The sequence below is a fragment of the Metopolophium dirhodum genome, chromosome 1, assembly GCF_019925205.1.
Source record: "Metopolophium dirhodum isolate CAU chromosome 1, ASM1992520v1, whole genome shotgun sequence".
Taxonomy (NCBI): domain Eukaryota; kingdom Metazoa; phylum Arthropoda; class Insecta; order Hemiptera; family Aphididae; genus Metopolophium; species Metopolophium dirhodum.
This window is the reverse complement of record NC_083560.1, coordinates 80043989-80059969: the sequence shown is the minus strand read 5'-3', so window position 1 is coordinate 80059969 and position 15981 is coordinate 80043989. Positions and strand designations below refer to the sequence as shown.

Here is a 15981-nt window from a genome sequence, read left to right as displayed (position 1 = left end):
CACAAAGTTGATAGCATACCTATTTATTTTGTCATGGATTATGGAACAACAGTTGTATTTTGATAGCTGCAGCAGCCGCCGCCTGCCGCTTCTACTGTGTTCTTTGGTGCAAACAGTGAGGTTTGATGCTTAGATTTGTATATAATATTAATAGGTTCTGAAGTAAAACGCTACACCTAACATTTTTACCTCCAACAATGTTGGTAAAATGGGCAACCATTAACCAACCTGTGGCAGGCGCAGGCAGCAGTCCTGTATGGAGCACATATTTCTATAATATATAGTAGTATTATAGACTATAGTACCATAGAATAGATAAATATGATAGTACCATGGAAACATATTAATGATATTCTATTATGTCTATGTATAGTACAGTGCAGTATCATAGGACATAGGACAATTTAATAGAAGTCGGTGGTATGGAGGGACACCTATCTGCGAGGTCCATGTTCTGATATTATTATATATATTCATATCTACGGTGGAATGCCGAATTCCGACAACCCAACTGCTTCCTCCATAGCACTTCTCTACATCGTGCTCCATAGCATTATAGTATATACTATATAGTCCAACTCCCAGACGCTGATGTAATTATGTTAAGACGACGTGTAAACCATAGACGTATGTCGTATACTATATTATATTATACTTCTATAGTGTAAACCCACAGGGCACAGATATATACATTAATTATTGTATATGATCACACTGGGATAGATAACAACTATAGTAGTTATACTATAATAATATAATATCCTTGTATAAATTATATACAATTGTATATGATCTAAGATAATAACCATAATTCAATGGTAAATTGTGTTTATCATGGTGTTTACCGCCTGACGCTGAGTGACGCCTATCCGTCATTTAATTATTCCGTTGTCCGTCAGCGGTCTGCCGTCCGGTGTGCTATCGAATATTGGGTTTTATTCTGTTCTATAATAAATCGCTTATTACCTACGTGTTGCACAACGGTAACGCTCTCTATTTACAAAACAGTAAGTACTTTAATTTATAGTTTATGATGCGATTGTCATAATTATATTGTATAATAGATATTTAGTTATAATACCTACTATTTAGTATTTACCCTCAATGGTCTAATCTGGAAAAGACGACTACATGATTTTTTGTCTTTTACGCACGGACTAAGATAATATCTATAATAATATCTTAGGCCGTGCTTTTGAGTAGTAAAAATATAACACTTAAATTATTAATGATTATACGCTCTATGTGTCATTTTAATCCTGTTTGATCGGGCTACATTCATTGTTGATGAATGGTGGGACGTAACTCGCGGTCGGTCTTGCGAACATCACGCAATCATGGCTTGGGTGTATTCAGAATTTTTGGTTATGTTCCGCCGGTGTCGTCCCTTTCGCGATCGCGCTCCGATTTTCTATTCCGCCGCAACGTTATTGGCTGTACGCGATTCAGCGATTCGCACAGATATCTATAATATTAGTTATTATATCTGTGTCGATACCAAATTTGCAGTTTATGTGCCATAGTAGGTACCTATACCGTTAAGCGTTGGCGTCTACTGTATAGTGTATTGTGTATACAGCTCGACAATATGGCCACAGTATTATTCTGTGATAGCGGCCGGTCGATGTTTTCGTACACGGCATTTTGCGACTCGTTTTTCACCGCATCAGCTGTGCGAGGCGTATCCTATTCGGCGTATCCTATTCCTTTCTTTTTTTCATTCTGAGTGTATTAACACAAAAGTTTTTGGTGAAATCAGAACTAACTTTTATTTTTTGGTTTGAAAGAAATAGGTTAAAATAATAAGCAACAAAAAATCAAAATGTACAGGTGTAGGTAATGTATTTTATATTAAATCAATATCCTCGTCATCAGATACATCGAGCCCATCATTGTCGTATTTTTGTGGTTCGTATAACTTACCTGCTAACAAAATATTCCACAATAGGAAAGGAACGATAAAAATACACTTTTTGTCCATGAATATGTAAAACTCACAATCGTATATATAAATAGAAGTGCAACTTGTGGAAAAATATATCTTTCCCTATGGATTACATAGACAGCAAATTTTACATTTGGAAAAATAGTTAATTTTTTTAGAAGGCCATAAGGAATTTAAAAAAAAATTCTTGAAAGGGAGAGCTGGGAAACATGGTGAAATTAATAGAACGATTATAATGTCAAATTATTGTTATAAGAAACATAATATTTAATAAAGTTTTGAAATTTACTTTTATTTTGATTTACCTAAATTCTTGGAATATTCTAGGCATCTCCACACATATCCGTCTAAGCAATTTACTTTCATAGTTATTTATTAAAAACAAAAATTTAATAATCATATATCAACTATAAATATATTTATGAATAAAATACATTACTTTTATCTGTACATTTTGGTGTTTTGTTGCTTATTTAACCTATTTCTTCCAAACTAAAAATATAAGTTAGTTCTGATTTCACCAGAAACTTCTTTATGTTATTACACACCGAATGAAAAAAAAATTAGATTATTTAGTTCATGATTTATATGAATATTTATTACCACAAATTTAAAAATAATAAAATATTTTTTCATAGAGGTACAAATAAATAATATTGAATATTGAAGATTATACTGCTATAGAATAATATATAGATAGGTAATAATGTTGCTGAACGAAATTTTAAAATATGAAGGTATTAATTTTGTTATAGACTGGTAATTTTGGACTCGGAATATGAACAATTACACATAATTTTGAAGTCTTTTATATTAAGCTTTTAATTGCATTATAAGAATGTTATATATCTTTCAATCTTTCATTGTGCTGAATATTTTGAAAAAACCACTAAATGTTGGTATAATCAGCAAAAGTATTTTATTCTCAAAAATACTAGCAACTTTTATTTTTAATTTTGTTGCTTAGAACAAAACAAATTAATGTAAGATTGTTTTCTATGATTTTGGAAATCCAAGTCCAATGTGCCTTGAAAGAAGTGTTTAGTCTTAATAAAAAGAAGTCACGTGCAGGCCCCTTAGCACATCCATTACAGTGACTCACACAACACCTAATGTACAGCAGAGCGGTACCCACTTGCCCACCTTTTTATTTTTTTTTAGAACTTAAGTTAATCTGATTAATAGGTGTAGGTCATATATCATATGCACGTGTTTAACTTCATTGTCATATTAAACCTGTTCAAGTTTAATAGTATAGTTTTAATTCTTTTAAACTTCTTACAATGGATATACTATATTACTGTGTAATGTATAAATACAATTCATGTAATAAAGATTTAATTTGTTCAAAATTGGAAATAAGTTTTCTTTTCAATTTATAATGTTATTTATACCTTTTGTAAAATTATTAAATATATTAAACAATTAGTAATTTTATAAGTTAGTCAGTAAGTGTTTAATTAAAAATTAAATTGGTCTATAAATTTAAAAAAATGACAAATCAATATAAGGTAAGAAAAGTGGCTAATGCTATATGTTGTACATTAAGTGTCTAAAGAATCACTGTAACAGAAGAGTTAAATTTGAATTCAATAATATAAAATCATTGTACACAAAAACGATTCTGACAAAGACAGTCAGCCTTTATTACTAAATATATTGTACTTTATACATAATATACATTGACAATAGTAGGATGAATTAATTATTGCCAAAATTATTACATTTGAAAATGTCATTGCGTCTACATAAAATATTAATATTTTTAAATTACAACAAAATAACTAAAATCATAACCTACTCTACATTTATTTATCAAATTTGAAATTGAAAAACCTTTAAGAGAAACCTTTTTTGAAATATTTTATCCTTAGTTATTAAAATTGAATATTTTATAAATTTTTAACTTCAAAATAATTTGCAAATTTTCAAGATTTTGATGAATTGTATCAAAATATAAACTTTAAACGCTGATAAAAATAAAATTGTGGCCATGTATCATAAATATATTTTAACTACTATTAAAATAACTTATGAGTTTTGAGGAATCTTGTTTTAGGTTTTAAGTTTTTCGAATGAGCCAAAACAATTTTATTAATATGAATTAATTAAAAAACTAATCAAAATCAAAAAATTCCATATACTATAAAAAAGTTAACATGAGTCAAAATATTTTGAAAATTGTATGGAGTACAGAAAATGCTAATATTAAACATTCAGTGAACATTTCATGTATCTACTGTCATTTTTTTTTAAAGTGACCTAAAACTCATTGTTTTTGTTGAAAACCAATTTTGCATAAAAATTCCCGTTTTCCTTAATTTTATTTTTTTCCCGGCACTTGAAAACTACCAAGAATTTTTAAATGTTGACCTCCTGAATGCACGTAACTGATTCACTTTCCAACCAGAAAGGATACTGAAGTTGAAAGTAGAAAAAATTATCTCGTCTACTTATCAGTTATCATGTACACGGCCACAAAAAATAAAAAAAACACATTGTACAATCATTACATTCATTGCTCTGCTCAGAATCTAAAATATACATACTAATACATAAAAAAAATGTTATAAAATTTATTATAGTCTATAATTTGTTATAGTATATATGTAATACTTTTACAGGATACAAATGTAAGTCCATGACTAGCCGTAGATTGAAAATATAAGATCATGTCTAATAAAAGACGCACAAACCACAATGACCAAGGTCAAATTTACCACCCTAGAAGATCTAGAACAAATCCATCAGTTAATGCAGAAAATATCCAATTTGATTTTAAGTCACTCGAACACCAGAATGAACAGTCACGTTCAAGTGGTTCTAATACAAAGGAACAACGACAAAAAAAAAAACAGAATTTAGTTAACAAACATTCTCAGTGGACATCAAAATTTAATTCAGAAAATCGACAAGAACAATTGAAATTCAACCAATCTTCAGAAAATAGGCAAGAAAGATGGGGAAAAAAAATTGAGCAAAAACAAGACTTGGCTAATGACACTAATGAAACAAAAATTTTAAAGTATACTTTTGGATTCAAGCGCCTCGAAGAGTTATGTGATATGGATCCTTCCGAAATTGTATTTGTGATGTCTAATAAAACCAATGGATTCATAGATCTATTCAAACAAAATAAAGAACCAGATTGGATATTCTTGCTTATGAAAGTTTCAGCTAAAGTCTGTTCTTCAGAATTATTGCAAAGTAAAATTTTTTTACTTACAGAATTAACATGTAATCAATTTTTTAATCACATAAAAACCTATATACTGAGTACACCTACAGAAAAAAACAAAAATCGATGCAACAATATGAATACATTTTATGAAAATTGTTTAGTAGTTTTTCAATCTATAACTACGTTATTTCCGAAAACAGCTGAAGAAAAATTGAAAGAGATAGTTGTAAGTAGCAACATTGCTTTATCTGGTATTAAAAATTATTGTAATCATATTAAAATAAATGAAACTACAATTGTTGAAATGAATGAACTCCTACAAAAACTGAATGAAACCAAAGTAACAGAAGAATTAAAATTAAAAGAAAAATGTATGATTGAAAACATTGCTCAAATTATGCCTCCCCCTGAAAATTTTAGAGAACTTACAGTATATCCAACCGCAATTGATCTTGAACATGGAGAACCATTTTTACGACCTAATATCTCAAAAGGAGCTTATCAGAATGTAGAACACTATTTGGATGTTCAATTTCGTCTTTTACGTGAAGATTTTATTGCTCCACTTCGAGAAGGAATACAATTTTATAAAGAATCAATAAATGATCATCATCAACTTCAACGTCGAAAAAAAATTAATAATATTCGTATTTATCGTGATGTTGAATTTCTAAAAAAAGGTGAATTTGTTCGCGATAAATATGGTTATATGATAACCTTTGACAAAAATAAAAAATTAAAAATCAACTGGGACATGGCTAAACGTTTTATGTATGGTTCTTTGTTGCTATTTTCTACTAATAATTTTAAGACTTTTTGTTTGGGTATTGTTTTGGAGCGAAAAGTTGAACTATTAAAAAAGGGGATCTTGATTGTGGAATTATTAGAAGATGCTAAACCGTTGTTTAATGCATCTATTACCATGGTGGAGAGCGAAGTATTTTTCGAGCCTTATAAATGCTCAATGGAAGTCCTTAAAAATATTAATAGTCATAATTTCCCAATGGAAAAATATATAATATCGGCTTGTAATACTATAGATTATCCATATTATATTGACACATTACCTGAACCAATCTATTCCATTGACAACTTACAAAAATTCCATATACTAAATAAATATGAATGGCCTACTGAAGAACAGCTAAAACTTGATGGAATGCAATATAAAGCATTTAGAGCAGCACTAACTCAAGAATTTACAGTTATTCAAGGGCCGCCTGGTACTGGTAAAACTTTCATAGGATTAAAAATTATGGAAACCATTATAAGTAATTTATATAAAAATCATTGTCTCTTAAAACCAATATTAGTTGTATGCTATACTAATCATGCTTTGGATCAGTTCATGGAGGGAATCTTAAATTTCACTAATAAAGTTATAAGAATTGGGGGCCAATCCAAGTCACCATTAATCGAACAATATAGCTTAAGAAATATATGTCGTAAGTACAAAAGATCTATTACTACTAATAAAGGTCTAAGAAATGTTCAAGATCAAGTGAAAACAACTATGGATAACATAAAATATTTTAAGAAATGTAGTGAAGTTGTTTCATACAATGCTGGAATATTAGAGTTATCGTTACTAAAAAACGGTATGCCTAAACAATATCATGATTTTTTTAAAACTTCTTCAGATCTTCTCTCTTGGTTATTTCAAGATCCTGATTATTTTAGTGCAGACCCAATTGGGTTTATAAATGGAATTCACCATGATTTAATTGATAAGGTTTTTCATTCCGAAAAATTATTGGAAATTAAAAAAGAAGTGGATGAAGATGACGATGAAGATAAGCAATATGAACCCGATTTTCAAGATCTAGATTATGTTCATAAAGATGTTGTTATTTATAGTTTAGTTTTAGATGATGTAAAATATGCTTGTAAGAAATTACTTGAAGAGAATATACGATTAGAGAATCTATCAAATTTACATATAAATTTCTACAATGCATGTGAAGAAGCCAAATTTAACTTCAGTATAATGGAAAAGATACATGATTATTTTGAAAATATGTTGAATTTGGTTGATATTGATATTGAACTACCAAAACCAATTCATGATTTATATGGATTAAATATGGGTCAAAGATGGTCTTTATATTTTCGTTGGGCAAGGGAAACAAAAGAGATGTTTGATCCAAAAATAATGAATTATGAAGAAAAGTATACTCAAGTATACAAGCAATACTCAGAATTAAGAGAGTTAGAAAATATAGAGCTTCTTAACATGATGCATGTTATAGCTCTAACAACTACTGGTGCTGCTAAACATAGAATAATGCTAGAAGGCTTAGAGTCACCAATTGGTATGTATTAAGATTTTCAATTTCTTTATACAAATTTAATAGTTAATTTTCATTTTTAGTTGTAGTTGAAGAAGCTGCTGAAGTATTAGAGGCACACATTGTTTCATCACTAACAAGACATTGTCAACATCTAATATTGATAGGTATTTATTTATTCACCTTATTAGAAAAATAATGTTGTGTTTATTTTTCCTTTTATAGGTGACCATAAACAACTTCGTCCGAGTAATGCAGTTTACAAATTGGCAAAAGATTTTAATTTTGATATTTCATTGTTTGAACGTATGGTCAATAATGAAGTACCTTGTTACACATTGGGTGAACAGCATAGAATGCGCCCTGAAATAGCATCCCTTATAACTCCGTCAATCTACAATGAATTGAAAAATCATTTATCTGTCTACAATAGAGAACATATTCGTGGTGTTAACAAAGATATATTTTTCTTAAACCATAATATTTATGAAAATGAAGTATGTTATATTATGATAATATTTCATCACAATATAATTCAATTACCTAGTACAACATTTTTGTGTATTTAGGTTGAGGAAATTTCAAGCAAAAGTAATGATCATGAAGCTAGATTTTTAATTATGTTTGCCAGGCATTTAATTTTACAAGGATATACAACTAATCAAGTGACAATATTAACAACTTATAGTGGTCAATTATTTCTAATTCGTTCAGTAAGTTTTCATACTTTTTCAATTTGTATGATAATCTATTTTTGTTTGTCTTATATACAATACAAATGATATTATGAATTTCATTTGTGCTTGTATTATTATTATATTGATGTTGATGTGCCATGGTGTTTGTAAATTATGTAATATAAGCCTAAAACAAGTTAATGAAAGACTAGAAAAGTGAAAAGCAGCCTTCTATAATAAAGGGCTTAGAATTAGTCTGGATTGGTTGTACAAAAGAATGGTGATTTTGAGGAAACATCAGAAATAGCATCAAGTATGGAGGATGCATTTGGTGTTTGTTGACAGGAGTATGCAAGTGAGACTAAAAAGGTAGATTTTTAATATTTCTGAGACTAGTAGTATTGTCTGTTACTCAAGTAATCTTACATTTGAAGGCCATAAAGTGAAGGAAACGAGATTGAACATTATCTTAACATTGAAATTTTATATTTTAAGTATGTTGACCAAACAACAGAATTCTAAATTATATTATAATGCTTAAACAAGTAAATAAAATTTTTAAAACAATAGTATTAGTATTTACAGTTCTTAATAGTAAAGTCTAATATCTAAGAAAATTTACTAATTGTATGTATTAATTATTTATTAAAAAAGTAGAATCAAATATTACACTTAAAATACTGATATCATGAACACGTATTTTCGTATTAATCACGATTAAAGATATACCTAAATCATATATATTTAATCCTGGTATTAATGAGCCTTATAGATATGATAAGACTAAATAAGTGGAATCATAGATAAAATAGAACGGATAGGCCATTTAGTCCATATCAGACGGGAAACGAACATGAAAATATAGGGGTCTTATCACAAATAAATTTATGTAGAATCATATATATTATATTATGATAAAACCTCTGCAAGAATGAGAGACAATGATAAAAATAGCCTTTCTCTCTTCCCCATCACGGCACACTTCCTTTTATATTATTAATATAGCCATTGCCTATCCATTCTTTAATAATATCTATGAGGGGAACCCAAGATCTAGAAAATTGTATCACTTTAAAATTTCAATATGAATAGATGATTCAGAGGCAGTGAGTTTAAAAGAAAAGAGAGGGAGAGAAATACCAAAAAAGAGATGAAATGGAAAGTGATAAAAAAATAGCTGATGTATGTACCAGTGGCAGGAGATCTAGCCCTATGGATGTGGTGATCACATATAGTTGGAAGTGTAAGGTGAAGTGTAAGAAGAAGATTATTATTAAATTTTTATTTATTTAAAATAGTTAAATATTTAAGTATGATATAATTAATATTTTAATATGTTTTAAGTTACGGAAAAAACACCCCATATTAGATGGCTTGAAAATAACAGTTGTCGATAACTATCAGGGTGAAGAAAGCGATATTATATTGCTTTCACTAGTTCGAAGTAATGAAAAAGGAAATGTGGGATTTTTAAAAACTGAAAACCGAATATGTGTTGCATTATCAAGAGCAAAATATGGACTTTATATAATGGGTAATATGGACAATTTGTACAATTCTGGTAATTTGTGGAAACAAATAAAAGAAACATTAGTAAATCAGTGTTCATATGGTAAATATATTTTTATTTAGTTTTTGGTTGATAACATTTTTATTTTTATTCATAATATTTCAAGGTGATGAATTGACTTTAGAATGTGCCATACATTCTGGTATTACGACAAAGGTTTCAAAGAGTGAAGATTTCAATATAATTATGGAAGGTGGTTGTACCATGTTATGTAAATCATTGTTATTATGTGGTCATTATTGTTCAAGTGTATGTCATTCCTATGACCGTGAACATTTGGAATTGAAATGCAGGGAACCTTGTAACAAGTAAAATGTTTAACAATTTTATTTATCATTTTTTTAAAAAAAATCATTTATTAATTTCCAATATATTTGTGTTTCGTAGTTCCTGCGATTATAATCATCCATGTATGAAAAAATGTTATATGGATTGTGGAAAGTGCACCGTACTTATGATGAAAGAGTTACCATGTGGTCACCAATCAGCATTACCATGTTTTGTTGATATTCATACTTTTCCGTGTGAAGAAATGGTTGGGAGTTTTACTATTGCACTTTTAACATTCCTAGTGTATTATTTTAATTACAGATGTCCTTAAAATTTTTAATTTAGGTAGAATCCACCCTAGAAGAATGTGGACATAAAATTATTAGAAAATGTCATGACAAAAACCCAAGTTGTTCATTTAAATGTTATATTCGGTTAGATTGTGGCCATGCTTGTGAACGCAATTGTCATAAAAATGATGATCCAGATCACGAAAAGGTAGTGTTAGTTTTTTGAATGTGTTTCATATTGTAATATTATATAGTAATAATTATATTATTATAAAAATTTATCCACAGTATAATTGCTTAAAACCTTGTGAAAATATTAATCAAAAATGCTCTTTGAATCACAAATGTCAAAAGATGTGTTATGAAGATTGTTCATCATGTACTGTTAAAATTAAGAAAACTCTGCCTTGTGGACACATAAAAAACGATGTTCCTTGTGGAATAAATTCTAATGAGATTAAATGTAATCTTCCATGTATTCGTCCTTCAAAATGTGGTCATAAGTGTCTAGATAAATGCTATAAACCGTGTAATCCATGTGAAAGTCTAGTAAGTAAAACTTCTCTTTGTTCAATATGTTTTGTTTATTCTAAATTTTCTTCAGGTAAAAAAAGTGATACCCGACTGTGGACACTCAATTACAATGAAATGTAAAATAGTACCACAACGTAAACATTGCACAAATAAATGTGATCGAAAATTAATTTGTGGACATACATGTAAAAATGTATGTGCAGAAGAATGTATCCCTGAAGAATGTGAGGAAATTGTAGTGCAAAAATCTAGTAAACTGGCTTGTGGTCATACTAAAGTTCGTGTCTTGTGTTGTGATAAAGATAAAGGTAATATATTTTATATTTTTAATATTATACATTTATATTTTATACTATTTAAACATTTTATTTTTATTAAAAATTGTAGATATATCTAGATATTTTTGATTATGTGTTATTTTTTTAATAAAAAATTATGGCTGTTAAATTTTTAATATTACAATATTACCATGTACAAACTTACCTTTTACATTTTTTTTAAATTATAAGTTTATTGGTTTATTATTGTAGTCAAAATGTTAAAAAACATTTTGGTAAAAATCCGAAGTTAAAAAAATATTATTCAACGAGATCATGAAAGTTTATGAATAAGAGGTAACAAGTGAGCAGTTGCCCATGTTTTGTGTGTAAAACTAGTTTGATTTACATAATGATTTTAATAACTTACGATTTTTTTTTTCAACCTAAAGGTTGGTTATAACTCCAATACTCTTGCTATACTTACGATAGTATTTCAGAATTTTATTTTTCATTATCCCAAATATATTTGTGTGCTTAAGATGATGGTGTGGTTTAAAATTTTATATATCTTGTTATTGTACACATTATAAATTATAATTAAGTAAAATTATTGAGTTCACGTTTCGCGTCTTATTACTGTATAAACCAAATTTTACGAAATGTACAATAATAGTTTTAGATACTATGAAAAAACTAGAAAGTATATCAAAATTTTAATCACACCGGTGTCAAACACAAAATAACACTTAAGGTTACATAAAAAAAATTATTTTTTTATTTTTATTAAAAATATATTTAATTATTATCTATACAAAATCTGTACAATAAGTAATTTTGATTTATGATATTTACATAGCAAGACTAACAGATAAGGGAGAGCAATCAGTAATGCCACCCGACAAAAAAAAAAATATTATATTTTAATTTTAAAGGGAATTATGAGTATTTTAAAATTGTAAATTGTTTGTACATCTTAAAATACTCATAACTCGCTTTAAATTAACACATAATAAAATGCCATTGAGATGCCCTATGCAATAATCCTACCTTATAATTTTTAAGAGGTGATTTCACTATAATTTTAGAAATTATTATGATTATAATCATTATTATGAACGTAAAATTTGTTATGTTGCGTGGTGTGGGTCAGAGAAAGAAAACAAACAGTGCGCTGAAATCCTCTTAATAATATTTAGTTTATTTTATCCCTTAAAATTAAACTGTTAACATATCATTAAGTTCTTTTTATAGATAACCAGTATCTGCTAAAATATTTGTAATTTAACTTGGTCATCAATTTTTAATATTTAATATTATAATACTATCATCGGTTGTGCTAAAATATAATATTATATTTCATCGAACAATGCATAGTAGTAATTTATCATTTATTCAAATAAAAATGTTATTAACTGCCTGTGTAGCAATGAATTAGCACTACCCTCAATATTCTTATTGATTGGCTTCCTTTGTTTATTTATCCCTTGATAGAAAACAGAGAAGTAAAAATAATAATATCAAATATACATTTTAACTTTAAAAAATAATGTAACTACTTAGTACTTTTTATTCTACTTATTTTTTAAGAAATAATATCTTATGATATACAGTTTGTACATTTATATATATATATATGTATATATTAGGTAATTTTGATTAACTGTGCTATCTACTTATTAGAAAATCTATAAAACAAAAATGATATCAATGATTTTATTAATAATTTTTTATTGTTACATTTGTACATTATATTTGTTATACTTATGTTATGAAATAGAAAATTCAATTAATAAACATCAATAATATGTTGTAGAGTTTAGACTGGACAGCCAATATCTTCTTGATAAATGCCGTGAACCATGTCTACAAAAACTAAATTGCGGTGACATTTGTTCGGGCACATGTGGACAATGTAAACAAGGTCGTTTACATGTACCTTGCAGTGAGGTTTGCAACAAGATAAACCCTTGTAATCATACGTATGTGTATATTTTTATTAAAATCTGGATTAATTGATAATTTTCTGTTTAATTATTTTTACAGATGTAAATTTCCCTGTAAGGAAAGATGTCCACCTTGCAATCAGAAATGCATTTATTCTTGTGTCCACTCTAAATGTCCTCGTGTGTGTGGTAACGAATGTGCACCGTGCATGGTAATCACCAATAAAAAGAAAAATATGTATACATTTTTTTAAATAAATTATTATTATATTTGTTGAATTTTTTAACAGGAAAAATGTGAGTGGGAGTGTCCTCATTTGAAATGCACTAAAAAATGTAATGAAATATGTGATCGAAAACCTTGTTATGAGCCTTGTACATTAAAGTTGAAATGTGGGCATGAATGTATAGGTTTTTGTGGTGAACCGTGTCCTCCTTTATGTCGCATTTGTCAACAAGAAGAAGTTACAACAATAATTTTTGGTGATGAAGACGAACCAGATGCAAGGTAAATTTAATTAGATAGAATTACTATAAATGTGCATTTTGTAAATTTTCTTTTCTTTTTTCATACTTATCTAAGAAATTTATTTTAATATTGCCAGTAAATATGAAAATAAAATGTAACAATTCATTTGTATGTTTTTGTTGAAGTTTTGATATTACTTTGTTATAACAGACAAGGGTTAGGTACATCATTATACATTGTGACAAAAATTAATGTATATATAATGTCATAGAATTAAACAAACTTTATGCATTAGCTGTGATTTTTGTGTAAATTATTTAATTTTTATGTAATTTTCTGTCTTAGGTTTGTTTACTTGGAAGACTGTAAACACACAATCGAATCAAATGCTTTATCTAATTGGATGAACCTTAACAATACAGAAATATGTTTGAAAGAGTGTCCATTATGTAAGACACCCATTTTAAGAACCCAACGTTTCATGAACCAAGTAAAAGTTATAATTGAGGACATTTCAATAATAAAAACAAAAAAGAATGGAGAACTAGATGCTATTAAAAGTGGCAAGAAAAAAATAGTTGAAACACTAAACAAGTTAAATAATAATTTTGTTTCAAATTATATTGGTAATCAAAATCATGGAGATGATAATATCAAACATCTATGGGATGCATTTTGCAAGCCTATAATAGCTTCATTGAAGTTTAAAGGAAAGAAACGAGGAGGAAACGTCTATTTACCCACAAAAGATATAGAATCTTTAAATTTTGTCGTTGATTTGTTTGAAACTACTTCAAAGTTTAAAAAAAGAATTGAAAGTATTGATGATGTTCAAAAGAAACAAATCATCACTGACCACTTTAAGTGGTTACTTGAAGTTGCTTTTACTCATTCTAGACAATTATCTAACCAGCAGAAATATGATATAAATATGGAAGTTGCAAGAGGTGCTAGGATAATAAGCTTATTCGAGACTATGTGCACTACAAAATTTAAGATGGCATATGGCAATGGGATGCAAAATTCTTATACAAATGAATTAAAAGACTTAATAGGAAATATGGAAGCTCTGTTAATGTCTTGTAAAATATACACTGCTGATAGAGACAAAGATATAGAAAAGATATCAGAGTTAATCGGAGAAAAATTTGATGGTCTGGCAATCATCACCGATGAAGAGAGAAAGATGATACACGGCGCAATGTCCACCAGTTTCCTAGATGGTTATAGAGGTCAGGGTCATTGGTGTAAATGTCCAAATGGTCACATTTATATTATTACTGAATGTGGAGGGCCGATGGAGCAAGCTACTTGTCCTGAATGTAAAGTGCCGATTGGTGGTCAAAACCACCAACATGCTTCAGGTGTAACAGTTGCATCAGAAATGGATGGTGCTAGTCGTCTCATGTGGACTTGATTATTGTAAGGAAAATTATTTAATCAAAAATATGATTCTAACAGTTTATATTATACAAACTTAAAATGTTGATTACTATATTTTTTATATTATGTTGTTGTTTTTAAAATAATATAATATTTTAATGGAAATTTAATTGGGCATTGTAAATCTAATAATTTAATGCATATTTCTGACTACTTCACTTTTGATATAATATATTTAGACATCCAATAATTATTCTTGTTTTTACATCATTATAAACATTAAGAGATCATTATGAAAATGACCTACTGTACTGTGTACTGTGTACTGTTAACTGTTAATTTATAATGGTATATATTGGATGGATGTACACATGGGTATATAGAGCACATATAATATTTTTCAACATCAGTAATTACTAAGTAATCAATTATTCCAAACAGAGCCGTAGCAAAGTTCATCAGCGCTCCTAACCATTTAACATATTTACGCCCTTGTAAATTGTTTATAACCTCCTACCCACAACCACACCACACACACACACACATGCATATGAAAGATTTATATATAAATTATTTTATTTTATTTTTAAAAAAGTAATAATAATAATACCAATAGAAAAATAATTAACTACATTGATATTTATTAACATAAATGGTCTACTGATTTTAATAAAATATATTATGCTACCAACAAAGTAGAAATATTTGTTAGGTAGTCGTCTTGTTTAGAACAATTCATAAAGCAAGTGAAATTCCTTATTAACTTGTGACTAAACTTTTATTAGTAAGTACTATTTAAGTACCAACCATATTTAATTATTTTACCTTTACTATTAAAAGTACATTATTTTATGTTCATAAAAGTTTTGATACAGTTGTGTTCCTACAGTAAATCGGTTTATCTGTACGACTGTAGGTACATCACTCTTTTACTAGGATAGCATACGGTATAACTCACATGTTAGACCAACCACAGTTAATTATTTATACATACATGTAATAATTTTATAATTATTTAAATAAATATCTGCTTAATTATGAGTAAAAAAAAAAATACGAATGCTGATTCATATTATAGAATTACGAGTAATATGATTTATACCTATACCCAATGATACAAATAAGTAGGTATTATTTAACTATATTGTATAATACCTACTACAGTACTACA

General features: G+C 28.0%; 1 protein-coding gene across 3 annotated transcripts; it reads left to right on the top strand.

Moving 5' to 3' along the window:
• Positions 1-15060, top strand: LOC132933979 (NFX1-type zinc finger-containing protein 1-like). Of its 3 annotated transcripts, none has more exons than XM_061000256.1 (15): positions 1-120; positions 4570-7438; positions 7498-7581; positions 7640-7911; positions 7984-8127; positions 9436-9703; positions 9768-9969; positions 10049-10196; positions 10277-10429; positions 10510-10770; positions 10826-11063; positions 12829-12994; positions 13059-13170; positions 13249-13466; positions 13773-15060. In XM_061000256.1, the coding sequence occupies exons 2-15, from the start codon at positions 4618-4620 to the stop codon at positions 14842-14844; spliced, it is 6159 nt and encodes a 2052-aa protein (XP_060856239.1). In that variant the 5' UTR covers positions 1-120; positions 4570-4617; the 3' UTR covers positions 14845-15060. The 3 variants fall into 3 exon arrangements, with proteins under 3 accessions (XP_060856239.1, XP_060856240.1, XP_060856237.1); XM_061000257.1 differs by having other exon boundaries at positions 10-115; XM_061000254.1 differs by lacking the exon at positions 1-120 and adding an exon at positions 260-1007.
• Positions 15061-15981: the final 921 nt, after the last annotated feature.